This window comes from Strix uralensis, chromosome 3 (genome assembly GCF_047716275.1).
Source record: "Strix uralensis isolate ZFMK-TIS-50842 chromosome 3, bStrUra1, whole genome shotgun sequence".
Lineage (NCBI taxonomy): Eukaryota > Metazoa > Chordata > Aves > Strigiformes > Strigidae > Strix > Strix uralensis.
In genome coordinates, this window is record NC_133974.1 from 97,353,595 (window position 1) to 97,381,287 (window position 27,693).

The window sequence follows — 27,693 nt, forward strand, 5'->3', positions numbered from 1 at the left end:
ACAAAGTTTACAACATTATTTTCCCCTTTTAAATAATCACTTTTACTTGAGTTGTTTGGGATTTTTTTGACACTTTTCCTTATGTTCTGGACTTCCCTTGAGCAAGTAAATGACAGAAATTTTTGAAGGTGTAAGTCTTAAATAGTATATTTCAGCATCAGGAGAAGTGACCTTACAAGTATCTAGGTACAAGTGTGGACTTAGAGGTTTAAAAAAGTTTAGGTTACACCTGCACATTGGTATTACCATAGTACCTTCCTACTTTGCTCTTTCCTGCTTTCTTCTCCTGATTGGGCTGCAGTTACTGGTGATAGTCTACAGTCCATTTGCTTGAATATATTTGTCCTTCACTTTCGCCTTTCCTCTTCTCACCTTCCCAGTGTCTCTGTTTGTTCTAACTTCTCCAGTGTTGCCTGTCTAATTTCTACTATTATCTGTTGTTCTCATCTTTGTCGTCTTCAATTTTAGTACTAAAATTTATGAGAAAGATTAAGATTGTCCCGCTGCCTTCTTGTTAAGCTCAGGATCCAGCTCATTTGCTTTTACTCCATTTTTGCAGATTTGCCCACTTTACAAAAGATCATAATTTCCTTGTCTGTACACAGTCTTACATATCTTTTTTTTTTTTTTTCCCCCTCCTACAGTAGCATTTGTTAGTTGAAGTTAAAGGAAAAAAAAACCCCACACCTGCAACCCTGCAAGACCAGGAACTAAATAACCATCCTCCAAATCCTTCCTATATCTTTTTTCTTTTATTGGAAAAGTGGCACTTGATTCATTTGCCTAACTATAGGTGTCTGACTCGGTTTGAGGTTCCCTAGGGTGTCTTATTTGACCTTTTCAGCTGCTAACCCAAAGAATCTCTCTGAAGAACCTTGTGTCATAGCTGCCATAAATGTGCCCAGAGGCATCTCAAATGACACTAAACAACTTGGTTAAACAGCTGAACCAAGTTTATGGCAACTGGGTCCTTTGCAACTTTGCATGTAGTGGAATAGCTAGGATTTACTCTGTAGTGTGACAGAGGTACAGAGAAGTGTTGGGGTTTTTTTTAACGCAAATCAGATACCTTTTTTCCAAATTGTCTTTCTATTAAGAGATGTCTTTGAGTTTTTAATACTGACTTTTCTGAGATTCACATGTGAAGTCAGCAGTGAAGCTCAAAAGCATCTTGGATTCTTGCTACTAGATGCTGTCTCTAAGCTTCAGGAATATTTCCGACTTCCACTAAACAGCCTGTAAAAAGTTGAAGCTACACTTGATTTACTGTAATAGGATTTTTGTTTATGGTCAGGTGAGCAAAGATCCCACAGTATTCCCAGACACCATTTGAGAGTAGCTGTTCTTCTGTGTGAGCAGAAGTCCTGCTTCAACAGATTAAGAGGAGCTTCCGAGGTTTAGTTATCCATCTCTACTTGAAAGAAGAATAGACTGGCAGCAGCAACACCACAGCAAAAATAGAATTAGTCCTGTATCTTCTTCCAGTAGTAGTTTTGTGTTTGCCAAAGTTGTATTGTCATTTCAGGAACTGTGTCTTTCTTGCCAACCAATTAATAAGGGGCTCTATAGGAAGCATATTACTATGTTTGACTTAAAGCCTGTAAAGCAAAAATCTTTAGGGTGGAATCCAGTGACAAGTCAGCAGGCCTGCATTTAGTTCATTTAAATCATTTTGTACTGCTGATTATGCTGACTTAGTATCTTGATTGCAGATCATAGCGAATAACTGATTTTTTTTGTACCTGTAAAGACAATTAACAACGGCTGTTTTAGGTAAGAATTTGTTTATAGAGGGGACTGATCAATTTTTGTCCACAGTTTGTGTGGCTACTAGGAGATAGGTTAGCCTTCTGAATAGATGATTAATATACTTCTACTTACTATCTTTTTAATATTCAACAAGAGCAGTTTCTTTGTTTTCCCAGAATTGATTCTGCACATAGGATTGGTCACTTCCATCAACACTGTTCCCTATTATCTATGAATGCATTTCATGATCGAGTTGCATTTAGATTTTTTTTTGTGTTTCTTAAAAGCCAAATGGGTTGATCTCCTTCATATGATAAATTCCATTCAGATTGGTCTTATTCCAGGCTGCAGTGGGCACACATTTGTTCTACATACTTAGTGCTGACTTAGAAATTTTTGGAGTCAGAAAAAGCCGAACAGGAAAGGCTGATAGATATCCTTTCAGAAGTAGAGTTTAGGAAGTTAACTGGTCTGTTGCTTCCTAATTTGGCCACCTTTAGTTAATCAGGGATGTTAAACGCTGTGACACTCTCAGTACAACATCTTTTCAGTACTACCAAAAGTATGGTTAAAAAAAGAAAGAAAAATACCCCAAAATGAAGTTATCAGGAGAAGAAAAACTGTATATAGGATAGGCCAATGGAAAGCAACTGTAAGGATTTAAGAAATTTCTCAGTTTCAGTTATATCTATCTTGCTTGTAGTCAATCCTTACCTCTTCGTTAGACTTTCTTATGCATTATGATAGATGAGAAAAGAACAGTGTGTGTGTGTATGTTAAAAGAAATGATAGATTTAAGTATTAATATTTCTATCTTTTTGTCTATTGGGAGCATATTAACTTTTCCTTTGAAATCCTGTAAAGTAAAATATTTCAAAGTTTAATGCTGTTTGCCTGAGGAGAGAAAAGGGAGAGAAAGTAATATTTTTGGATAATGAAAAGCAAAAGATGTATAATACATCCTTGTTCTTCTAAATTTATCTTTGACTCCATGGCTTTAACTTTATTAAAGTAATTTCAAATTCTGTAGTAGTATTTAATTGGAAATGTAATTCCACTGAAGTGTAATTATTGGCTAGTGTATCTACAGAAATGAGATAAATATGGTCTGAGTGTGGTTTTGCTTGCATTGTTCTTACACTGGAATGGTCATGGTCAATAGTGCTGTGGAATGCCACATGGTTTGCCTTCTGTCAAGGGAACAAGGGCAAACATAGTTGAAACATGAGGAACTACATACTCAAGTGCTGGAGATGCAAGGAAGAGGGTATTTGTTTCATTTAGGTGAGAAGGGGAGAGAATGCATATATTGGTTTTTTGGTGGTTTTGCTTTCAAAATTAAAATAGTAACCATTCTCAACCTCTAAGCACAATAATTCTGCAAATGGCTTTATTGGTTGAAAACGTTATGTTTTTACCCCAGCACAGTTACATTTGAAGGGGGTAAGCCACAGGTAATATCATGTAAGTATTAAATAAAGTAGTTATTAAAACTGGTGTTTCTACTAGGTCAGGACAAACTGGTAGCTGGTGATTCAAAATATTTAACACCTTATATTTTGTAAGCTCACTGCAGAGACTAGTGTTCGTATTTGTGTGAAGTAAAACCAGATTGGCTATTGCCTTGGCCATTGTGATTTTTTAAATACCTTTTATTTGAGTGTAAAGAAGCGTTTTTTATTTATGTGTCGTAGCCCTGAAGCAAACTGTTAGTTGCAGTTTTAATTTTTCTGGTTTGTGGTATTTAACAAGACCAAAATTCAGATTTAGGATTGCTTCCCTTAATCTTTAGTATGACTTGTAATGATGTATTTTTGTTGAGAACATATAACTTATGATGATAGCTCACGCTCACGGTTGTGAATAGGGCAAACTGATTCCTTGGTACCTAAGCTTTGTAGAGTCAAAGGTGTTACTTTTTCTGTCCTAGTGTGATAAATTAAGCAAGTCATTAGAGAAACTGTGTGGAAGAGGAGAGGATGGAGCAGAAAAGTTAAAGAGAAAAAGTTACAGAGAAAAATAATCTTGTGATACACATTGGTTTTAATGCTGATATACAGGGTCTCAAAATGACTTTTACTAAAGGGACTTGGGAGTTTGGATTTGAGGCATGTTTACCTTGGGCAAGTAGAAGCAATTATAGCAATTAATAGTAACAGAAAAATCAAATATCACAATGTTAATTTTGATTCTGGATTCTGTCTCTTGTACTGAATAGTTCTTTGATATCAGCAGGTCATGAAAACTTTTAAAACCAAAACATCTGCATAATTGGTCACTGTGGATAAGGAGTGATATGCCTCTAATATTTAGTGGAAGAAGGGGTGTGACAGAAGGTAGTGAAAAAGAACTGTGAGCATGTGAGAGAGGTAATAGATTGGTTTGGCCAGCTGCAACCATGATGTGCCTCACCTCGGTGTGGCCACACATCACACCTAAGTTGTTAAAGAGGGTTCCATCCCCAGCTGTTGGTCCTGGTCCCACAGCAGAAATCACTGCATGGGATATGCAGCTGACCCGGACCCCGAATTGTAAATGTTTACCACCTGGCGTGTTAAACTAATAATGCCAATTTTAGTTTACTGTCATACTTAAGCATTGCATATGATGATGTTTTGGGAGCTGCTGTGAGTTTTCTTCACTTCATATTGCTGTAGAACTGAAAACACTAGGGGAAAAAAAGAGTTTGGACCTGCTTGAACCTTCATGTTGCACCTACTGTCACCGCTTTCCTGAGGTTCACCAGTTACTGTGGAGCTTGCAGAGGTGAATACAGTTTATTGCCAATCTCACTACTCTAAGCAGAGTCTTGGAGCTACCTCATGATGTAAGGTTCTGTAATAGTTTTTCACTAATCAAATATGGAGGTATAACATAAATATTCTGCATTTATCTTGATCCTTCTTTTATTCTAAGCAGCCTTTTGTAGTATCTATATAGTTGGAGTGCACCTTCTACTGAGCTGAGCTGTAGCTATGTGTACTCTGTTTAGTCAACTCTGTTAAAGCAGGAATGCAGAGAATGAAAAGCATGCAACTAGCAACTCCAATATGAAGAGTATGTGTTAAATGAGTTACTTAGCATCACATAAGAACATGGCAAAAACACAGATACAGTTCTTTCCTTCAGAGTAGCATTGGGCTACGTAAGTCACAGGCCAAGCTTCTTCATTGTGCTGTGTTTTGAGTTACTCATAATATACCTCTTTATCTATGAAGCAAAGCTCAGTCAAAGAATGTGTTAAGGTGCTATCTCCTTCAACACATAACCTCAAGAGTGACCTGCTCTGTACATAGAAATTGCTGAGGTTGTTGTAAGGAGCCATACATGACTTTTTAATTGTAGTAAATATGAAGAAAAGGGTTGAGTTATGGTGGCATAGGAACACTCCAGTCTAGTAAACATCAACTTTTCTGAATTCTTCATTGCTGTATTGCCATTTAGGCAGTCTAGTAATTATTTTCTCTTACTTAATGTAGGTGCATTTCCTGTTGCAATTTTCTTCAGTTTCCTCTAGAATTGGTGCCTGCTTTGTTTTTCTTTTAAATTAAATAAAAGATTGATTTTATGTTGACTGTGTTGAATATTTTAACCAGCAGACCTCTACTCTTTCCTGCACTCCATGCTTACGCCTATTCCTGACATTTGACAAAGGAAGGTAGGAGTGCAGACAGGAGAAACCAACACTGTGCTCTACTGAGTCACATGATCAGTGAGTTCTTGATTTGGAGCGATACTGTAGCACATACCTACCCCAGACTGGCCATTGGCTTTTTGGTCGTGAGCCTTCATCCTCTGCAAATTAATCTTTATAGCTTCCTTGCTTCCAGCTAGAGCCAAGATAAGTTTATAGAATGTTAGCAATTAAAACTGTCACATTGAATGTCTTGAGACGGTGACATCGCTGAGCCAGCAATGTGGCTTTGTAAGATTTGTGCAGCTAATGCTTTTCTCCAGTTCTGCGTTCATAATTTTTGAAAAAACAAAAAGTGGTTCAACTTTCTCTGAACAGAATTGTTTATAAGGCTTACCACACTGGTTTTACTTTTCTGTGTAGATTTTAAACAAGTGGTAACACATAGCAGGTACTGATTTCTTTCTTCTGATGCCTGCTACCTCACAAATCTGCTTTATGCAAAACTCGGAGTTATTCTTTCATATCTTCATAAAGAGGAAAGACTGATTGAGAGGTAGATAAGTAACGCTAGATAAATTTTTCCCTAGAATTTTGGGTGTTTTTTTAAGAGCTCACATGCAGATGACCACTTCTTGACCTATATGAACTCTGAAGTATGTATATACTAGTGAAATAATACAACCCAAGTTTCTTTGAACTGTCACATCAGTAGTTAATTGTACATCTTGTGACACTGGCAAGATGAAGACTCAGTGCCAAGTTGTGATTAAGTCTTATATTTTTAGTTAATTTTAGTCTCCCCATTTAAATGTGTAATACTGTATTTCTCTTGACCAGAATTTGAATAATTGGAGTGATTCCTATTAAGCTGCCTATTCTTCCTTCTAGGAGTTGCAGGTGGTGAGGAGAAGAAGGAGTAAGTGCTACTAAGTATTAAAAGCTCCAGTATTTTGAAAATCCTGATCTTGGTCGTTTGCATTTGACTTTGACTTAATATGCAAATCACAGCAATCTAAATGTGGTACTTTTTTGAAACGAGATCACTTTTCTAACTTCGTGTTTTGAGGCAACCCTCAATAGTGTTTGAATTGCCATTTGAGATACGAAGCAATAATGTATTTCATGTTTCATTGCTTGCAGAGGAGGAAGAAGCTGTGCCTCAGGAATTTGACTTCATCCCCCAAAACATCTGATGCTTATCTTGCATGTGAATTTTTGTAAAAATTATATGGATATATACATGAAGTATATTTAATGTAGCTATCAAATTTGATATAAAAAATGTGTATCATGTGTATGGTATTTATTTATTTATAAGCACATACGTAGAAGTGCAAACTGTGTTTTCATTTATTACTTTCCAGGGGATATAATTTTCAATGCTCACTATCCTGACCTACCACCAGATTTTATCTTTGGAGAGGATGCTGAATTTTTGCCAGATCCTTCTGCCTTGCATGTAAGTAATTCACTGAGAACCTTGTACCATGCAAAGAGACTTGGCTTTTTTAGAATAGATTCAGCAATAAGAATTTGCTAACAATGCAGAATAAAGAAAAAAGCCACTTTTATCTCACTGTTACGTGAGTATCAACACTTTGTCTTCTAAAGTTATTTAAAGTTGAATCCATAAATATAGGGGTGTTTTTTAAATATTTTAGTAGAGACAAGATGACCTTTACAATAACTATTCAGAGTATCTTTAAAAAGACATCTTTTTAATATCTGACCATCTTAAAAGATCTGTTTGAGTAAAAAATATTGCTCAATCGTGTCTCTGAAAAGCATTTAGTTCCAGAAAAATTAGCATAATGTTGTTTAGTGATGTCGATATTTGTTTTTCCATGAGGAAGGATAAAAACAGGTTGTATGTTGAAACCACTGTGTCAAAGAAGTAGATCTGCTCATATGTGGTAGTGTTACCATAAAGACAAAGAAATGCCCTTTTAAAAGGTGTGATGGTCAAAAATTGTCTTAATGAGAAAATATTTTTACACAGTCTAATTACTGTAGAAGAAGAAGCACCACAACCTGAAACCAAGCATTTTGTTCATTATTCAGAATTAGCCCTCAAGCAGTAAAGCCTTGTTTGAAGAATCTAACAATGGCTATGCTTTTAAAATACCTCATATCAGAAGTTACTAGTAGTTGACTAAAGCCATATTAAGGTCTTTTGAAACCCAGAGTGATTTTCTCTTTTACTTTCCCCCTCTCTTTGGGCTCTGTTCTCCTTGCTTCTGGGTCAGCAGTATTGTTTGTCAGTAGGGTTTGGGCATGTTTTTTCCGATAAGTGTCCAGTATCTGTGGTTATGGTGCAGAGTTTGGTGGCTGTGTCAGAAAAGTATGCCTTTGCCAGAGAGCTCTACTGTAATTCTTGTTTGGTTACCCATGCTGTAGGTCATGATCTCATTTATTTTTGTCTCAAAATTTTCAGCTTTTATTAGAAAGTTGACCCAAAAAGCAACTGACACTTTAAATATATTTTATTTTATAGGCTACCTGTAAAGGTATATGGGAATCACTGGCACAAACAGGCACCTGGGAAATGTCTTTTAATAGAACTTCTCCTGGCATAGGCCCTTGCTAGGGGAGAGGCTCTTTGCATAGTCCTCTCCTGCAGCCTGTCCTGTGCTTTACAGCATGTCTCCAGTGCAGCTGGGTGATTTCATCAGGTCTGGGAGCTCCCTAAAGTGAGTCAGAGGCTGTCATGCTGTACCGTTCAGTTTTGGGGTACAGGTATCGTGGGGGAAGAACATGAGGCAATAGCCACAGAATTGAACATGTCCTTCACATGTGTTGGGTTTTTGTTTTTAGCGTCATTCACTTAAGTTATACTGAAAAATTTCACAATCTTAAAAGAATTGGTTTTAATAATTGTATAATTTTAATAATTTAATAACAGAATTTTTAAAAGGTGAATATCATATTTCTTTGCTTCCCCCCAATCACTTTCCTGTTAAGCTCACAAACTCCTTTGCGAAGAAAGAATGGTGCTGCTGAATAGCTATTTTGTTAGGCTTGTTTATGGAAAAGGTTTTACTATATATGACAATTCTAGAATTGTTTTCACACTCTTTTATTTACCAGTTTTTCTGTTTTCCCCTTTTTCTATTTTGTTGTTTCACAATCTTACAACCTCCTGAGAAGTATTCACACTAGCAACCACTTTCTGCAGTTGATGTTAAAGAACGAGCACTTTTTAATGTGCCGGAAAGCTGAAATCAATGACAAATAGCAAATGAGATATTTAGTAAAGATAATTTGGGGTATCTTGCAGAAATGCTGTTCAGATGGAGTGTGATATGGTGCCATATTTCTCATGTAAAAAGAAGTCACTAGCACTAGTGTTCCACAGGGAAACCTGCAAGGATAAAAACATCCTTAGTTTTTTTTCTTTCTGTCTTACATTGTTCATTAATGATACTTCTTTCGGGAGCATTGCTTTTCTTCTGCCTAAGCACAGAACAAACTTCCCATCCTCTCTTTTGGAAAGCAGCTTGAAGAGCCATTTACTCCCTGATGCATAATGAGATATTAACCAGCCTGTTTTAAAATTGATTAAAAATGAACCAAAATAGAAATTTGCAAGCCAACAGCTTTCCTTTGATCATTATGTCTTGCTATAGTATTCAGTATGTAAATGTAACCTTTTTTGATAAGACCCTTGTGCATTCTCCTGCAGTCCATCCTGATGTTATCAGAGCCTGTCATCTCCACCTTGCAGCTATGGTCTATATGGTGTATTTTTTGCTTTTGCATTCACCTTTTAATGTTCAACATGGTTCGCAGAGTTTTTCTTCAGAATGTTGCATTAACAATAACTTGATTATTATGCTAAATATTTGAATAACTCCCTTTTTTTCACAGATCTCGGAGCTGTTTAATGAAGATAATTTTAATTGAATTCTAAGATATTAGCAGAATTTTTTTAATGTGTTAACATATATTTCTACTGACTATAAGTAAAAATAGATTAGCACATTGCGTGCAATTTAATGCTTTTAATCTTGAGCAATCTTCAAACACTTTTGATGCAACAGTTCCTGGCAATCAAAACAGAATCTACCATTCAAAAAAGCATGTAGATGGTATTAAATGAGGAGCACAGTCTCTAAGTAATAAATATGTGCCACCAGATCTGTGGGAATTCTGACATTGAGCCTTCTTGCACTGCTCTCATCTGCCTGAGTGTCTTGTTTTCCAAGCAGAAGTCGTCTCATGCTGTTACATGGCTTGAGTCAGGCATTACACTTAGCTTGAAATGAGAACCAGGCACTCCAGCTTCCTCAAGCTCGTCTGTCTGTAATAGTCTGTCATAGACCTCCCTGAAGACATTTGAATGGCTGTGCTGCAGATCGCTTCAGTCACTCCTTCAGTTTCCATGGCCGTGGGCAGACCTTCAAGTTAGGTTTTCATCTAAGCTTGGTAACAGGTGTTCAGTTAAGCAGCTGTTAGCCAGACAGCTAAAACAAGATTCCAGTAATACTGCATTTTAAGAAGTAGAGGCTGTAGGTGATGACTTTGTACTATCTTTTTTTTCTAAAGAATTTCTAAATGGTTGGGCCTGTATTGCAGCAGCGGGATATGTTCAGCGCTCTTGTTACAAGCAGAGCTAACCAACTGCTTTGTTAAATTGGTATTGCAGTTGCAGAATCAGGTTGAAACTGCTTGTTGAAACTCAGCTTTGCTTCTGTCTTGCACAAATATTAAAGTCACTTCGGTTTGAAACTCAGGTTGAGTCTCAAGTTCAGCACTGCAAAATGTGTGCTTCATTACATGCCTTACCAGAAGTAGTTACTCTGCTGGTTGGAGGGTCTGATTGTGCGTATTCTGATCTTCTAGAATGATGTAGAGATTGAGGAGCAACTCAACAGAGGAGCAACTGTTCCTTTTATTTTGGTTTGTCATACAGTTTTAATTACAGTCAGAGGACTAAATTCTTTAGGTTGGTGATGCTATTCATGCTCAAAGCATTATCAGAAATAAACGTGGTTTTTTTTCCAAAAAGTCCTCACCTATTGTATGCATTTGATACTTGTGTGTATAGTATGTATAAATAAAATCAGCTTCCCAAAATGTAAATAGAAAAGTTCTTCCCTGCTCTAGTGTTTATTCATTTTGGATGACAAGTATTAGAAATGTATTTTAAAAACAACCTATGATTCACTCCGTTCTGATTAAAAATTCAGTTGGCACAAAACAAGATTAGTGATTGTGTACGGATGAGATTAATTTGGAGCTCATTACAATGACGCCAGTTTGAGTAACAAGAATTGTTTGTTATGTTAACCTAGTTGATGGTTAATGTGAGCCAGGTAATAATTGAAGTGCTTATGCAAAATGTTAACCCCATTTTTCCAATGATTTTGAAGTATCTTCTGTTTGGCAAAGAGGAGACAAAAGCGGTATATGCAAGCTAACCGTCGGCTTAAGGATTTGGGTTTTTTAGCATCCTACTTCAGTTCTCCAGCTAGTCTCCTCAGAATTATTCTGCCCACCCATTGCTATCGAAAAGGCTCCGTTAGCCTTAGTGGGGATGGAGGCAAGAGGACATTAGCATGTCCTGAAATCCAGTAAGTGCTGAATGTGTTCTTGTGGGCCAGTATATATGGGAATACTTGGAGCTGCATTCACGTGCAAGGAGGGCTTTGCCATTGCAGAACTTCAGAGCATGAGCCACTGCGGTTCTCATGCCAGTAAGTAGCATTGGGAAGATTGTTTCCCCTTGTCTGATTGTTAATACTGAGTACAGATTTCAGTCACTGCAGAGTTGATTCAGCTGATTGCGCTACTGAAGTATATTGGCTGTCATGCTCTATATCTTGTGTAGAGCAGTGTTTAAGTTCTTGTATTTGTAGCTATTGGACTCCATATTTATCATTTGGTGATATGATGACTGTCGTGAAGGCTGTATTATTTTCTGTGCCTGTGTTCAAAATCTTAATCATTATTACTGTCGACTTGCTGAGTTAGCTTTTAATGGATAGTGAAGAGATCCTTTAAATATCTCCCTCTTCCATAGTTGTTCATCATTTACTGTCAGGTGCATGAGACAGATGCTTAACAGCATCAATTGTTCCTATGCTCACAGTAGCTACAAAAAAGCCCAAACACCCCTTATATTAGCTAGTGCCATTTGAACTATTTGTTCTTAAAAGTCTGGCTGTTGTATTGTTGGCAAAGATGCAGGTGTTATATGTTCCAGTATGAACACCCCTACATAAGGGCAGTAAGCATGATGGCTTTCAGAATGTGACTTTCAACTTCAAGGTCATGGCGATGGGTTCTATTTGTCTGGGAAGTGTGTGGATAAATTCAAACTATTTTAGCATTACTATCTCTTCTGCTTGCTCTATTTGGGATGGCAGCAGCAGATTTCATTCTTGGACCCCTAACCTACCACTCTTGTACTGAAAGCCTTAAATAACTTTGCTTTTGGTTGAACTTGGGGAATTTAAGTGAAACAGAATGCAGGATTGGATCCTGCACCTTACTAGAAGGGTTTTTTTCTTATTTTGAACTTCTTTATATTCACATTTTTGTGTTTTCAGTCATGTCTTGACTTTATATGTCAAAACGTGTTTTGATTATTCATAATCCAGTGCTATTTGCTGTTTAATTTTCTAAAACAAACATGAATTCTGAAAGCTGTTTATTCCTGTCCTATATTGATCCTACCCATTTGTATATATGGAGGATGTATGTATGTGTGCATATATATACACACATATATATGTGCATATGGTCACTGAGGCCTTGCTGAGGTTTAATCCATTTAATGGATTTCCATTCATAGTGTTGTATTAGGGAAAAAAAATAATTCGTTTGTCACATGCATTCAACCATCTTTTTCATGGTCGTACAGTTAGGTGGGCCAGAAGGTTGGACCAGAATAACAGAATGCTTAAATCTTAATGTAAAGATGAAAAAGATGTTTAGGCTTATGTTTCTTTCAAGCTATGTCTGTTTATCTTATACCTGAGCCCGTAGCAGTGGCCCGAATTTCTGGATCTTCTCTTGAATTCGTGTTGAGTTAATCTTGATTTCTCAAATAATTCACTCATTTCTTAGGTAAGCAGCAGTTGCTACCAGGCTTGAGAAAGTCTGCTGTCTCTCTATTAGAACCGAACCGCATGTCTGAATGAGTATTCTTTCTTTTGCTCTTCTAGTGTAAAATCAGTAGCATATCCTGAAGTTCTGGTAAGTGGAGAAGGAGCACTTACATAGCAAGATATTAGTCTTAGCTGAGAGCTGTAGTATGAGCACTAGCAGAATCATCAGTTGTCTCTTAATTACCAGAGTTCTTGCGTGGCAGGAGGAATTGCATGCTCACCTTTGCAGCCTTGCTTCTCTCAGTCCCTGGAGACTGGAAATGCTAGAGGTGGGACAAGCTTGCATCCAGTCCTGGGTGTGAGAAATAGCTGAGGAGGCTGTCAGTGAGCTGGTACACAAACCAAAGCTTAGGCTGTGCCTAAACCTATACGCTGTATATAGTCAAAGCTGTTAGGTAGCTTTGCCAATATACTTTTTTTTTAATGCTGTTCAGCAAGGGACCCTTGCATGACTGAAATCTGAATCCATTTCAAACTTAGCTGTCTTGTTTCTTAACCCCCTTTATTTAATTTTGTGTTTTATTTAATATATTGGTCTAGTTGGATACTCTCTGTTTCCATCTTCCTGGTGTTCCTTCCACTTCTCGAGGATGTTTGACTGAGTTTATGTGCGAACTCCTTAACTTTAATAGTGCCAGGCAATTAATCTCATTATGACAGTTACCCTAAATGTTTCAAGATTTCCTCTGGAAGCCCCTTTCAACATCTGATGGTCCTCCAGTCCACTTATTCTGTAGGCCGTGAGAATATCCCATCAGAGATACAGTCAGTCTGTATTAGTACCCTGTACTAATATATTTTGTCTTAAGGATAAGTGAAGTCTACCAACATGAATAAGAGAAAAATGGAAGTTGTGAAGTGTGTGGTTATGTTAGACAACAGATTGGGAGGGGTGGGGGGGGGGGGGGTGGGGGAGGGGAGGGGGAACCTTTGCATATTCCTTAAGGGATAGTTGGTGTCACTGAATCTGCAGTTATTCTTGTAGGCAATGACTCTGTGGGGTCTGTGACTTGCTCCCTCCCAACATCAGTTGTTCACGTTGCTGGATATTTTCACAAAGGCAACTCACTGTCCATGAAGACAAAATAAAAGATGTTCCTTTGCCTTGTCTTTTCTATCAGTTTTCATAGACTTTGACAACTTTCAGAGACTTTTCACCACTTCTCACTTAAGAAGCTGGACCTGGCAATTCTTCCACTACCTGTTTCAAAGACATCTGCATCTAGTGCTATCCCCTCCATAATCAGTGTGTATTACTGTTACTACTTTTCTGTAGGAACTCTTAAAGGGATTTCTAGACTGTGAGAGGGATGGTTTTAGAAAGCACTTGGAGGAAACGGTGGAACTTTCTCAGATTTTGTCAGTATATTGCACTGCTATGAACACTGTGAATGCCTCTCTCTGTCAGCAATGCTTCTTTGTGGCCAGTCAGGTTGATCTAGCAATGCCCTAGTCTCCTTCACTCTCTCTTCCTGGTATATTCAATAGGCATCAGTTTTTCCTCCAAGAAACACAGCTTTCTCTGTTATCACTGATGGTTGCCTGAGGAAGCAACAGGATTGAGCAAACTGAAAGACTCTACGGGTGCATGGTGTTGTGTTGGAGGGAAAATACATGCTGCAGCGTAACTTCAGGTTGCCAGTTACCAGACACTGATGCCTAAATGTGTTCATGTATTTATATATAATATACCTGCTTTTCAGGAAATAAAGACCTTGCTAGTGGTAAGGGTGGTATGATGAATTCCAGCATCTCATTGACTTTGAAGTCATTGTTAGTTTAAATCAAAAATATAAAGTTGGATATCCAAAGATGAACGTATGAAAGCAGAAATGTCTTTTATTTGGAAGTCTGGGAGTGCAATAATAATGTTGGTACTGACAATTCTTTAATATGAACCAGTGAACTGGTAATGTAGTTATGACTATTTTTTTGCTTCAGTTAATTAAAATATAATCATACTTGAGTAATGTTTTATTAAAATTTAGGAAAAAAAATATTGGTGAAACTGGCAGAAAATTAAAGGATTCTGGCCCTTATGTGTAATGGTACTGGCACAATACACTCCACTTCCTCACAAGAACTCTAGAACAGTAAGAAATGGCTTGGCTTGAAGGCAACAGCTTGTTAGCTTTCTAGAAACACATTTACAAGGTTTCTTTTTTTTTTTTTTTTGTTCTTTAAAAAAAGAGAAGAGATCAAATCTAGCACAGTCTTCCTGAATTGAGAATACATTTAAATTCCATGTGGTATGCCCACTGAATTCAAGTTGTTGAGCCATGATAATTCTTTTTTCTGTAGAGAAAGTCGGTCATTGCTTATGAATATGGAAGCAGAACAGACTTTTAAATTAACTGATTACAGAAGGTCAGTTAGAAGTAATCATTCTGTCTGCTAATGCAGTTTCATATTTGATTAAATTCATTAAATGCTAGACTGTGAATTCTGTTATAATTGTACTTTTATCCAATGGGATTAGTTTAAATTTGGGACCCTGCAGGTTCTTTCCTTCAGAGGATGTTGAGGCAAAGAAATGTCTGCACTCAGGGTAATTTTCAAAGGATCTATTCATTTCCCCAAATGGATGAGGGCGCAAGCTATATTTTCTTTTTACTGGTCTAAGTTTCTACCTGAGTTTGTTTCAAAACCTCTCTTTGTTTTACTAATTCTTTACACGCTTTTATTGTCTGCATTTACTTGTTATCTTCCATCTCAGATCCTCAGGCATATCTGCTCTTTTTTAAAGATAATTACAGAAATATAGTTCAAATTCAGTCAACGTCTTGTGTCTTTTGTTTGCAGTATTAGTGTTCATATGGTTTTGCATGAATTTTGCCATATACCTGTCTTCCCAGGTATACTTGCATAAAGGAACCAAATGAGTGTTCTTTTCTTATAATGCTTTTTTGAGAAGAAATAACTAACTTGCATTAATTTGTTTGGTATAGTAGAGAAATAATTTTGATTTCCAATGTCTTATAATTTACACAATGGTATTTTATAAATGTTTTCTTTAGGGACTGTATTTTCAAGGCCCTATAAACTCTCTTGTAGTACAAACATGAAAATAAAAATGGAAATACTGCTTGGCCAGTGAGATCCACCATGTGATATATTGATTTTAATTTATGGGACTTTGGGAGAGGGAAAAAATGGTTAGGAGAAAACAGTTCTGTGTGTGCCACCCAACAATAAATGCTTAAGGGATTTTAGTGGACACTGTCCAAAGCATTAGCTGTGAAGGTTCTGCCTCTTTGCTGTAGCTAAAATTACTTGTTTTGACAGGAAAGGAAAAACCCCAAGAACTGATAAGAGTGAAAGTCTTGCTATTTAAAAAGGGACTCTTGAGGTAAAGCATTAACATTGAGACAGTGGTCTGTTCTCTGGTCCACTGAGGGTCTGAGGAGTTGAGTCCAGTTCACACTACCATCAGTGCATGATGAGTAAGTGTTCAGGTAAAATATGCATGTGCATATATATGTCTTGTGTGGAAATTAATCTTGTCTTCATGCTTTGTTCCTTTTACTTGCTGTGTCTAGTTAAATATGCATGCCTCTGGTAACAGACTCCCAAGGGGAAAAGTGCTGTGTATTCACGTGGATTAACTAATGATTAGTGCACTGGATTCCCTATCCTGGGATTTATACGTGCTGGTGGAATTAAGAAATTCCTTCTCAGAACAGGTAAAGGTACTATCTGCTTTCTGAGAGAGGAGTACTGGGAGGTCTGGAAAGGAACAAACTTGCTCTAATCCCTTAGTAAAGTAGGACAAGAAATCGTTATGCATGCCAAATCTTTAGGAGATTAATTAGATAGTATTGTACTCTCTCTCTTTTGATAGTAGGCAGTTGTAGCTTTTAAGGGTCTGATTATCTTGTAACAGAGCTCTGTGGGAGAAACGGGCAGACTTTTTCAGGAAGCGTGCATAACTTAAAAATTGTATTCCAGGCTCAGCTTCACAATTTCTGCATCTCCAGAGCACCCTTAACATGCAAAGATCAGCTATCTCTTAACTGCTCCTACAGCAGGGCACAGGAGTAATTTGTAGTAGCCTTTGGAAGTTGAGTTCATTCCTTTTTCAGGGGAATGGTACTTGAGAGGCAGTGGTGGTGCATTTATTCTAGGTGAATGCAGAAGAGTGCTCTCCAAGTGTCAGATCTGCTGGGGTTCATTTTGGAATCACTTTGGGTATGGGATCATTAATCAAGAATCTCACTGTGTGGCCAGTGGAAGAAAAGAGGGAAAACAATTTTATAAAAATTGTAAGGTGATTTTCTCAAAGCAGAATTAATTTCTTAGTATGTTGTTTTCCTGCTCTGTATTTTCATGCTAATCCAAGGCCTTCAGGTATTTGAGATTTCAGCTAAGTGTTTAGAAGCTATCGTAATTTCTGCGTTCAGTTTTCACAGCCTCTCACTAAAAATAAAAAATAAAATAAATACTGACTATCCCAAGCTTTGTGTTATGCAAACTTTTTAGCTGTTATACACAATAGCTGGTAGAGCACACAAGGTCTGTAAGTTCTTTGGTTGTATTTGCCATGACAAAAGTGCTCCTGAGTTGAACTGTTTTTATGAAATGTTAAGTTTTGATGTTTGCTTGTGCCCAGAAATGATCATTTCAAGCAGATCACTCCAGAAAGTTGTTCCAGTGGTGCTTTGGGGGAGGGGAATATGAAGAACCTGTGAAAATAAGATGACAAGTAGATGGCATGTAGGTTTACAGTGATTGACTTGAAACTGCAGCCTGTAGGATGTTTAAGTGCTGGCTGCTAAGAAACTGAAGCCTTTGAAGTTGTTATAACACTCCAGCCCTGCAAATACTGTGAAAAATATCTGTTGATAGAAAGATGTGAGCATATGGCAGATAATTATCCTGTGCCTTTTTCTGTGAGCAATTTCCCCGTGGTGGCCCATGAAGACTATGGCAAAGCAGGGACTGAAAACAGATATCCCAGTTTCTAGACAAATACTGCAACCACTGGACCCATATCTGCTCTGTATTTATATGGAGCATAAGTGCTGCTATCACAGTGTGATCTTTCTCATTTCAGGTAAAAACTTACATTGGTACTGATTTTAAGCCAATGTAGGATGCAAGTTTTGTGCATGTGGTGTGCAGAGATATAAACAAAATGCAAATCTGTACTTAGATTATTCTTTATGATAATTCTGGATGAAAGATGCTATAGAAATGCATTACCACTGTTACGGGCTTGGGAGGTTTTGTTTACTGACATTTTCTCGTGAAAGTTAATTTCTTGCTTAGAAATATAAAAGTACACTAACTTAAAATAAGATCTTGCTGTTGTTTCCTGTAGTATAGCCAGGAAAAACAGTTACAATCTGTCTTCTTTAAAATCACTTTCCTGGAAGATATTCTGGCAACCTGGATATTTAAACACATTTCAAAGAAAAACAACTTCAGATCAATTAGAAATTGTTATCGTATTTTCTTTCTGATAGCATAGAATTATAGTTTGCTGCAGACATTGCAGTTATGAACTGCACACATCGAGTTATGAAATAAACAATAACCTGTGAAGGAGGCTCTGAATTAGCTGCTTATGGAACTCAAGGTGCATTATGTTCTGAAAAAGAGGGAATAGGTAATCACGGACAAAGAGTAGTTTGCATAGGTTCTTGATTAGCTTTCTGGAAGGATAAAGGAAAGGCTGCAAAGCACAAAATGTTCCAGAACAAAACTTAAATGTGGTTTCTTTGCCAGAAGTTGAATAGTATGGCTACTTTGGAAAGCTGAATTCTGCATGTCTTTGCTAGTAGGGCTGAGAAGCTGCTTTGTGGGGGTTTTTCACTTGCCTCACCTCTAAGACGATCTCATTAAAACTGAGACTGTCTGGCTGCAAATTTTCTTTGTCTCTTTTTCAAATCCAGTTGGTGTCATTGCTATTCATTTAAATGAGTTACTGTTGAAATGGCTTAAATTGCACTCTGTGGGTGGCCTTATAATATCTTTACTCTGCCTCTTTATACACACTTTAAGTGAATTCATTTTCTCAACTCTTCGGTCATGGCTGATGGTCCAAAAAACTTTCCTTATCAAACTGCTGACTTGCTATGCAGTCAGCTGCGGTCAGGAGACAGGATCAAGAGACAGGGAATTCAAAGATTGACTTTGTACCCCAACAAAATCTGTGGGGTTATACTTCTTAGTGAACATTATGCTCTTCAGTGAGCTTGTTTAAATTAATATCTGGCAGATTTGCAGAACAGATCTCCTGAATGACTTTGGATTTCTCCAGTGTAGACACAGTTTAATGGATGCCTGTGGTCTACTAGTCTCTGTATAATAACTTAATATTATTTTTCTATTTATATTGCCACAAGCATGAGGTGGAGGGCAAAGTTAGTGGATGTACATGCTATTGCTCTAAGGTCTAGATAACTATTTTCCCGAAGACCTTCTCCTGAAACTTAGTCCAATAATAAAAATGTTAGCAATTGCCAGGGAAGCTTTTGCCACAAAAGAATATTCAGCTTCCTTACATTGAATTGCTTACTCGCAGATAAGTAAGTAGTTACTGGACATCTTCTGTATGACAGTAGTTACAACTGTGTGGGCGATAATGCTTCTGGAGTCTGGTCTTTATCATATGGAAGTTCTTGTTCCATTACTTCTCCTGTAGACCATTTTGAAATCATTCCCTAATTGGAAAAATGGGGATTAGCCAGTCATCACAGATGACATTTCCCAGGCTTTTGTGTCCACAAGAAAATATGTAGTCATCTTGTGATGCTACCAAACCTGCTACTAAAATAAACTCCTTAAGATGAGGTAACAATTTACCTTTTTGGAAAATTAAAGTTATACAAGTTGAGGTATGGCCAAGCCAAAAGCCAATTAAAAGGTTGAAATTAAGATCTGAAGTGTGTTCTTGCTCCTAGTTTTAGTGGAGATTATGGGGAGACATGCGAGCAGTGTCTAGACAAAAGAGAATTGTTTAATTGGGCCTCCATCTGTGTGCTCAGAAATGACAGGTAAGTTCTTTCATGATATATGCTGAAAAAATGGTAACATTAAAAATGGTCGTAACCAATCTGATATGCATATAAGCCTTCATACAAGGTGAGTATGAATGCAGAACCAGTTGCAGATGCACAGTTTGAGTTGATTCATACTTGTATATTGTTGTACAGTGGGCCACTTTCAGTCTAGCTGGCTAACTTTGCAGTAACTTAGAGAGTTTGCACTGCAGAATTCACTTAAAGATATCTATTGGCAAATAAGACAAGGAATTGCGTCCAAGTCTGGATTTCTTTATTTTAAATGCATTAGTGATTGTTCTGTAAAATTTGATTAACTCTCTGGAAAGTCTGCAGAAAGTCTCATTTCAAATTAAAAAAGATTTATTGAGTGAAATATGTAACTTGGTCTGTCAGTACAGCAGTCAGTATGCTCATTTTTTATATAAAATTCATTTTAATTGCAATTTTATAGCAATTTCAGATAAAAAATCTCTCTTCAGCATGCATGTGATTTGGTACAATGATGTGGATGTGTACATTTTGTAAGGGACAAAATTGAAGGTGATGGTGAGCAGAGCAGAAGGAGATTTTGGTAGAAGCAACAAGTCTTTTGCTGGATACATATTTACTGGTTATTTCTTTAATTGGATTTTTCATACCTGCCAGGCTTCAGCAGTCTGGCTGTAGAAAATGAGGTTGTGTGTGGTTACATATTTCCAGGGTTTTTCTAAAGCTGTAACAAATAAAACAAATAATTTTGAAGTTGCATTCAGAGTGTAATTGTTCTGGAAGATCTGAGTTTTGTGGCAAAACTTGGAGCCATGGAACACAGAAACACTGGAAGCTTGCTCTGTTCTTCTAATGTTTAAAATATTTTAAAATACTGTTTCTTAAAAATCTGTATTGGCTAAGAGTGGAATACAGCCTTCAGGCAAACAGTCAGAAAATGAAGCGCACAGGCTACTACTACTCCTTTTTGCTCCAAAGCCTTTAGTTTAAGATTTTGTTGATTAAAGCAATCTCCAAAGTCTAATAGTTAATACAGTACTGCATTGCTAAATAAAATTTTATTGAGATGATCCTTTATCTCTAAAGAAGGAGGTCAATTTTCTGTTGCAGGGACACTACTCTCATTGACTAAAGTGACAAATCCTTGCATGTTCTCAGAAGAATCATAATGCTGAAACTGTAGCAATTAAGACATTCTGCAAGGGATCAACTTGATAAACATCACATTCAGCTTTAGTTAAGTTTCAACAACGTATGTTACAGGTAGTTGCTTGCTTTGTTTTAAAAAATGGAAGATTAAAGACGGTATGGTTTGAAACTGAGAGGACAATGTAGCATGTATTTTGACATACTGTTGAAATTGGATCACAATAAAATGGTTTTAAAGTATTTTCAGATGAATGAACCTAGTGCTTAAGGCAAATAAACAGCACTTAAGACATGTAAAAAGAAATTTCATACATATGTCATTGTATTCAGAAGTGTTTGTGTTAAAATTCATTAATTTAGATCTTCTGAAAAGAACAGCACTTCTGCAAAGTTAGCAAAATAGCTAGAAATGTAATGGCCAATTGCCAAGTAACAAGCACTACAATAGTATAATTCTAAAGTTAAAAATCAATGTTATTTAAATCAGAACTTCTGTTACAGAAAATTTGTGTAACCACTGTATATTTACTCTTTTCATCAGTGAGAATCTGTTGTAATTGATGTATGTACTGGGTGGGTAGTTGAATTTTTCTGCAGGTGATTTGTTTTTATAACCAGTTCATACTTTGTTTGAATCTTTAGTTACTGAATGAAAGGTACTTAGTAAGGATCCTGCAGTCATATAATACATTTTAATTCCTGCAGCTTTAAGGCGATGCAGCATAAGCACTGTTTTAATGCAGTGTTCTTGAATTCTTTGAAGAGAGCAATACTCTAGCTCCATGCTGGACAAATGACAATGGATTTCCTCTTGTTCTTTTTTTGTTCTGTAGCGTAATGTTATTTAAAAAACAAAAGGTTCGGTTGCATTTAGGTCAGTTATTAAAATATTGTTGGTCATTTCCTTTGACAGAACATTTCTATTGTGTTATACCAATGTCATTAGGAGGAAAGGTTATTCCCACTTGTCTGGCTGATATCAATACATACTGGCATATTACATCCTCTGGCTTTCTGGAAATGCTTTATTTGAGCAGCAGCTTGGGAACAGGAAATTTAAGGTTATACACAGTCTGGTTTCAGACTGCATGATACAAAATGTGTTTCCTAGAAGACACTGTCGACCTGATAGATTTTTCTCTAGTATTTTGTAGAATTGGATAAGCTTAAATGGGTTCAAGATGGTAATAAAGTTTTGCCAGCTGTAGATGGCAGACAAGGTGGAACAAGGCACTTTGTAGTATGTATTTGAGGAACTAGTATGAACCGTGTTATATCTCACCCATTTCTCAATTACTATGGAATGTAGTTTACCTTCAAAGATGTGGCAATGGTAATATCCCCATTTTATTGTTATCTTATTGTCTAGGAGGACAAAAACCAGATTACTTCAAGCCATGGTCAAGTGTGAAGTCTGTGACGCTGCGGTAGCTTCTAAAGGCAGAGGTTCAAGGATAGCATCTTAGCCATGCTGAGCAGCCCTTTCTACCAGAATCATAGTGAGCAGGAGAACAGGAGTACAGTTTAATCCTGTAACTGTTCATTGAACTGTTTGTTCATCCATGTAAAACAACGCAAATCATGATCAGCAGTTATGTCCTCTTGTGCTTCTTAAGCTGAGCCTGTCAGTCTTGGGTGAATGTGTAAATTATATAAACATCAGGTCTTTTTCAAACCTGTACTCTAGTGGTAAGTGTTCTTCTAAGTGCTCCATCCACACTCATAAGATTATAAGTTTTTCTGGTTTTATCAAAGCAAGAACAAGTCTGTTTCTGAAGAATGAGATCACCACCTTCCAAAATTCTGTTTTCCCCAACCATTTTCATGTGACAGGAATATATGTTTTTCATCCTAATCATAGGAATGAAAGATGTGTAGAGAGTTAATGCAGCACTGCCAGCCATAGTCATTCAAAAATCATGAATCATGTTGCTGAGAGTCATGACAGTGGTCTAAAAACCATGTTTATGAGATATAAAATGGATTGATTTTCTAAATTGTATTTCTTTTGGTTTTGTCTCTTTTTTTTTTTTTTCTCTGAATGTAGGTAGTGCGTACACAGATTTCTTTGCCTCTCTCGTAGCAATTAACTTAAATGAGATGGGGTGGAGGGGATGGGTAGAATGTAGCTGAGAGTCTCTTAAAATTGATCCCCTCCAGGACTGGGGACTTCGGGAAAAACAACATGTGGTAAGATTTGAGATAAAATTGCCTTAGTAAACATTACTGATTTTTTTTTTCTTCAAAAAAGCAAGATTTTCAAGGAAGCAATGCATAATTCATGTCACTTTCACTGACAAATTAGACTTGTATGTTTTAAGTGATGACACTGAAAATGAGAAATTCCTTTTGATAACATCTTAATATATATGGCTTCAGAGGGAAACAAATATAAAGTTATGGAAAGAGAAATGCTTGAAGTATTAAGCCGTCATACACATATACTGAAGTCTGTATAAAACCATTCCAAAGAGATACATCATGAACTACAGCCATCAGAGATAAAAATTATAAGCCTTTTTTACGGAAATAGCCACATGTTTAGAGATTAGGCTACAAGCAGATTTCATTGTAGAGCTGAAGGTATGGTAGCTGGTGAAGAACTTGTTAAGCTTTCTGTCTGCCTTTCCAGAGTATCAGAAGTTAAAATTTCTATACAACTTGTTAGTTTCTTTTCCGATCAGAACTAGAGAGTCTCACCTTTGATAAGATCCTCTGTTTCAGTTTGAGGTTTTTGTAAACCTCTTCATAGAATCAAAAAATAGCAGATGTTGGAAAGAGCCTTTAGAGATCATCTAGTCCAGCCTCCCTGCCTGGGCAGGGTCAGAGGGCAGGCTGTCCAGGACCTTGTCCAGTCAGGTTTTTGAGTACCTCCAAGGACAGAGACTCGACAACCTCTCTGTGCAACCTGTTCACTTGTATTTATTAGTTTCAGTGTTATACAAAATACGAATAGCTTGTATATTTTAGGGGACGTGGTTTTTATCCAGCTTCATTCATTTACTTAACCAAGGTTATTTTTTTTTTAAGTAAAATTTTTTATGTGTTTGAACACAAAGCAGTCTTAAGATAGCTACTTCAAAGTACAGAAACATTTTCTGTCCTTTTATCATAGCAAATGCCACATACCAAAGCAGTTTTTCCACTGAAGAGGTAAAAAAGGGCTAGTGCTTTTTTTTTTGTCCTTGCTGAAGAATGTAAATTATGCATATAATTTGTTTATGAATGTCTACAACTTCCAGGACAAAAGTAACCATGCCATCTATAACTACTTTGAGTTCAGATACTGATAAGTAATTTTATTTGAAGCTACTATATTATATCTTCACTGAGTTGTAAAATGCGGACATTTTTGCCAGCTCTAAGGATCTTAATGTTAACTGTACAGTCCATGCAGTTTAAAATCCTGTTGCAGCCAGTTTGTTGTCATATGTCTATGTGTTATACAGAAATACAGTTTTAAGTTTGCTCATATTCAAAGCTGACCAAAAGCTGTATGACTATGTTAACATGCCCGAGCTTGTATCAAGAAGACCTGTTGAGGACTTAAATACAGAGCATATGAGGACCTAAGTAGTTTTGCATCAGAACTGTCTCATGTCCTGTCAGCATGGAGTACAGGGTGAGTCCTCATCTGCCCTTAACATAGATCCATTTTAGGTCAACCAGATGTAGACATATAACATCGATCATGTTAGGTATGGTTTGTAACACAGAAAACCTTCCTGAATAAAATTTGCTGTGCATAGAAGGCTGGTCTAAGCCAATATTAGAGTAGTTAAACTGAGAGGTAACATTGCTACCGTGCTACTGACACACTTACCTTCATTGTATTTTTATTTCCGTTGACTGTGTTTCTTGATATACAGTCAACTTCTAATAAAAACTTCTGCCAGGCACATTGAAGAGACTTTTATATGGATGGCATCTGTGTTAAGGAGGTGAGTCAAGGTAACTCTAGTGAAGAGACAGTCAAGGTGAAGTAAAGCACAAGGTTGAGGCAACAGAAGAGAACCCATTTGCTCCGTCACTGTTAATACTATAACTGCTGTTTGAATATTGGAGCAGAATAGTTCCCGTAGTTGGTGTTAATTTGGCATATTCACTTGGCTGACTGCTTTTTGAGTCAGATACTATGCGGGGTTGTACTTAACCTGATCCCCATATGTTTCATATCAGTTTTAACTTTTTTAATTCAAACTTCTCAAGTTCTCAGATGCAACACTGTAATTTTAGGGAAGAATAGAATGGTAATTTGGGCCTATCTGTGCCTGGTAGTAGCCCTGTAATCAGTTTTGTGGTAGGTCCCTATATGGACTCTTTTTTGACATTAAGGCTTGCTTTTGCTGTTTGACCTGTTTTTCCTCCAAAGCATGATACAACCTTTGCGTTTAATATTATGGTTTAGCTTTGTCACAAGGTTTCCACATGTGTATGTGCCTCTGGTATCAGTATGGAAGGGGAAGTGCTTGTCTGTCTATTTCTGTAAACAATTTTGGTCTCTGTGCTTTTCTAATTCAACAGAATTTAGCTTCTTGGAATCCTTCAAACCCTGAATGCCTCCTGCTTGTTGTGAAAGAGCTTGTGCAGCAGTATCACCAATTTCAGTGCAGCCGATTACGTGAGAGCTCTCGTCTCATGTTTGAATATCAGACTTTACTTGAAGAACCCCAGTATGGAGAAAACATGGAAATCTATGCTGGCAAAAAAAACAACTGGGTAAGCTGTTAAGAATATTTCTGCTAAAATGCTTTTAATGATCCTTTCATTTTAATAAATACAGCTCTTGCCTTGGAAAACTTGAGTTGTTTCTGTGGATCTCCATGCTTTATTTCCAATGGAGAGGATTTCTGTTTGACTCCAGCTCACTTTCTATGCTCCCTGTTCTGTACATTGCCCTCATTCCACTACCGTGGTTGAACCAGATTTCCAGGTGAGTAACTGTTTTTCAACCTGATGTTAGTTCATCTGATTTATAGACAAAAACTTTTAAAACTGTTGAAGAGCCTATGCAGTATTTACAGGGTACAGTACAATTTAATGTAGAAGTTTGAGTTAGCTCTGAAGATTTGAGAAGCAGAATAACAGTGTTGGTATGACACCCTGCTCAGGCAAATCAGCCTGCTTAGAGGTAGGATGTATTAGGGTATGGTTCCACATTACAGTTGAGTTGATTTAATTGGTAGCTGCAGCTGCTTGTATCTCTCTGACACTTCCCTAAGCTGAGATGAGTTGTTTCAGGAACCTAAACTACAACTAAAACCAACTAATTTTCTGCAGAAGGACAGGAGAAGATGAGATGGGCTAGAGCAGTGACTTTGCAGGACCGTGTCTTCATATGTCAGTCAGACATTAAACTGGCTTATCTGTTTCCTGAATTTGTATCCCTTGCCTGGGAAATGTGCCATGCTGTGTAGAAATGTATACAATCTTAGCCTTCTAAAATGAGGGTATTGGCAATGTAGACATTTTGGTTAGTGTGTGATTAGATTTTATAAATTCTTTTAAACTGATCTCTGCCACACAGTAAGCTTTGCAAAAATCAATTTTTTTCCACTGGTAATATCTTTATCATGGGAAGTTTGGAGTAAGATATATCAGTAAATATCTAATTGTGTTTATGCAGAATGTGTTCCCCTCTTGCTTTCAGCAATAGCATACTCTTAAGATATACTGGCCTTCAGAAGCAGTATCTTCTGAAATAGATGCAGTCTGAACATCAATAAAAATTCAGCATTCCTGTTATCAGGGCCTAGAATTCAGCTTTATGTTACTTTAATCATCCTTAAGTTACTGGTGACACAAGGATGTTTACTTTACAACTTACAGTACTTATATTCATCTGTTTTTATTTTCTTAGACAAGTCATCTAGGCTTTTTTATTTTAAGCCAATTAAAATTTCCTTTATCAGAGAATTTCAGATCTCTTTTTTTATGTTTATAGATCGGAATATTTCACTGAAATTAATTTGTTCTTAAATGTTATTCTCTATAGCTCACATAACTAACTTGCCACATCTGCAAATACACTGGCTTATTGAAAGGATTTTGTACTGAGATTTTCTCATAATTTTTGGCAGCTGCCAAAATTCTACTCAAGATTGTAGAAAACTAGAGCTTTTTTCCTTTTTTTTGTAGGAAAGCCATATCTACTCAAGCCTTTTGAATCTTTCCTTAGTCTTTGGTGTGACTGAATAAAGAACTTTTTTTTGCATTTGAAATGCTTTCTTAGTTAAAAATATTCCAATAAACTAAACCTTAAATACATTTTGAGACAAATCCTTTTAATCATTGCAGAGCTGTTTGAGGTTTCTGTAGCATGTGCTTTGTCTTCAAAGTTTACATTGTCTATCAAGAAGACCCTGAGAGTCTTGTTTGGAGATTCTGTGAGCCTGATACCTACACGATAGGGTCTTGTTTGTGAGTGTCCTAAAACTCAAAGCTATGAAACTAACTTGTGTCATTCTCCTTCCTGTCCTTTACAACTGTCTTGTTGGTCTTGATGATCAGCGCAATAGGAGTATTTATCTGAAAAGCAAGAGGTAAACTGCATGTTGCCTCCTCTCCCTAGAAGACGTTGAAATTCATGTTGTTGCTGTCTCTCAGGAATCGATAGTAGCTCAGCAGACTTCTGAAATAATCATCTATGAATGAACCTTGCACAGTGTTATGAAAGCAATCATCTTAAGTGCTTGAGTTAAAAAACTTTGAAGAAGAGGCCTGAATTCAGTGCTGTGTCCCAAAATTTGCTTTTATACCTCTGTTCCAATATCTCCAATTTCCTGAAGTGATCTTCAAGATCTGTGACAAATAGACAAACCCTTATCTAGCTTAGTAGCTGCATGTTGGCAGAGTACCAGCTGATACAGATGCCCACTAACTATGTAATCTCTCTGCTGTGGCCAGAAATTCATCTGTTCAACCTGCTGCCTGTGACCAGCAGGTTGGGGTTGGGTAGGCGAGCACCATGGACAGGGCCTACTCCCTGCCCATCCAGAACACTTTTAGAAGTAATACTTTGTAAAATAATCGAGATTGAATGACATAAAAG

General features: G+C 37.0%; 1 protein-coding gene across 3 annotated transcripts in view; it reads left to right on the forward strand.

The window, feature by feature from the left end:
* Window positions 1–27,693, forward strand: part of BABAM2 (BRISC and BRCA1 A complex member 2) — a 178,668-nt gene that overhangs the window by 28,667 nt on the left and 122,308 nt on the right. For 2 of the 3 annotated variants that reach the window (XM_074863510.1, XM_074863511.1), the window contains 2 exons: window positions 6,751–6,845; window positions 25,167–25,361. In XM_074863510.1, coding sequence (XP_074719611.1) covers window positions 6,751–6,845; window positions 25,167–25,361 — 290 coding nt within the window. The remainder of the gene's footprint in view (window positions 1–6,750; window positions 6,846–25,166; window positions 25,362–27,693) is intronic. The other variant, XM_074863512.1, reaches the window with a different exon arrangement.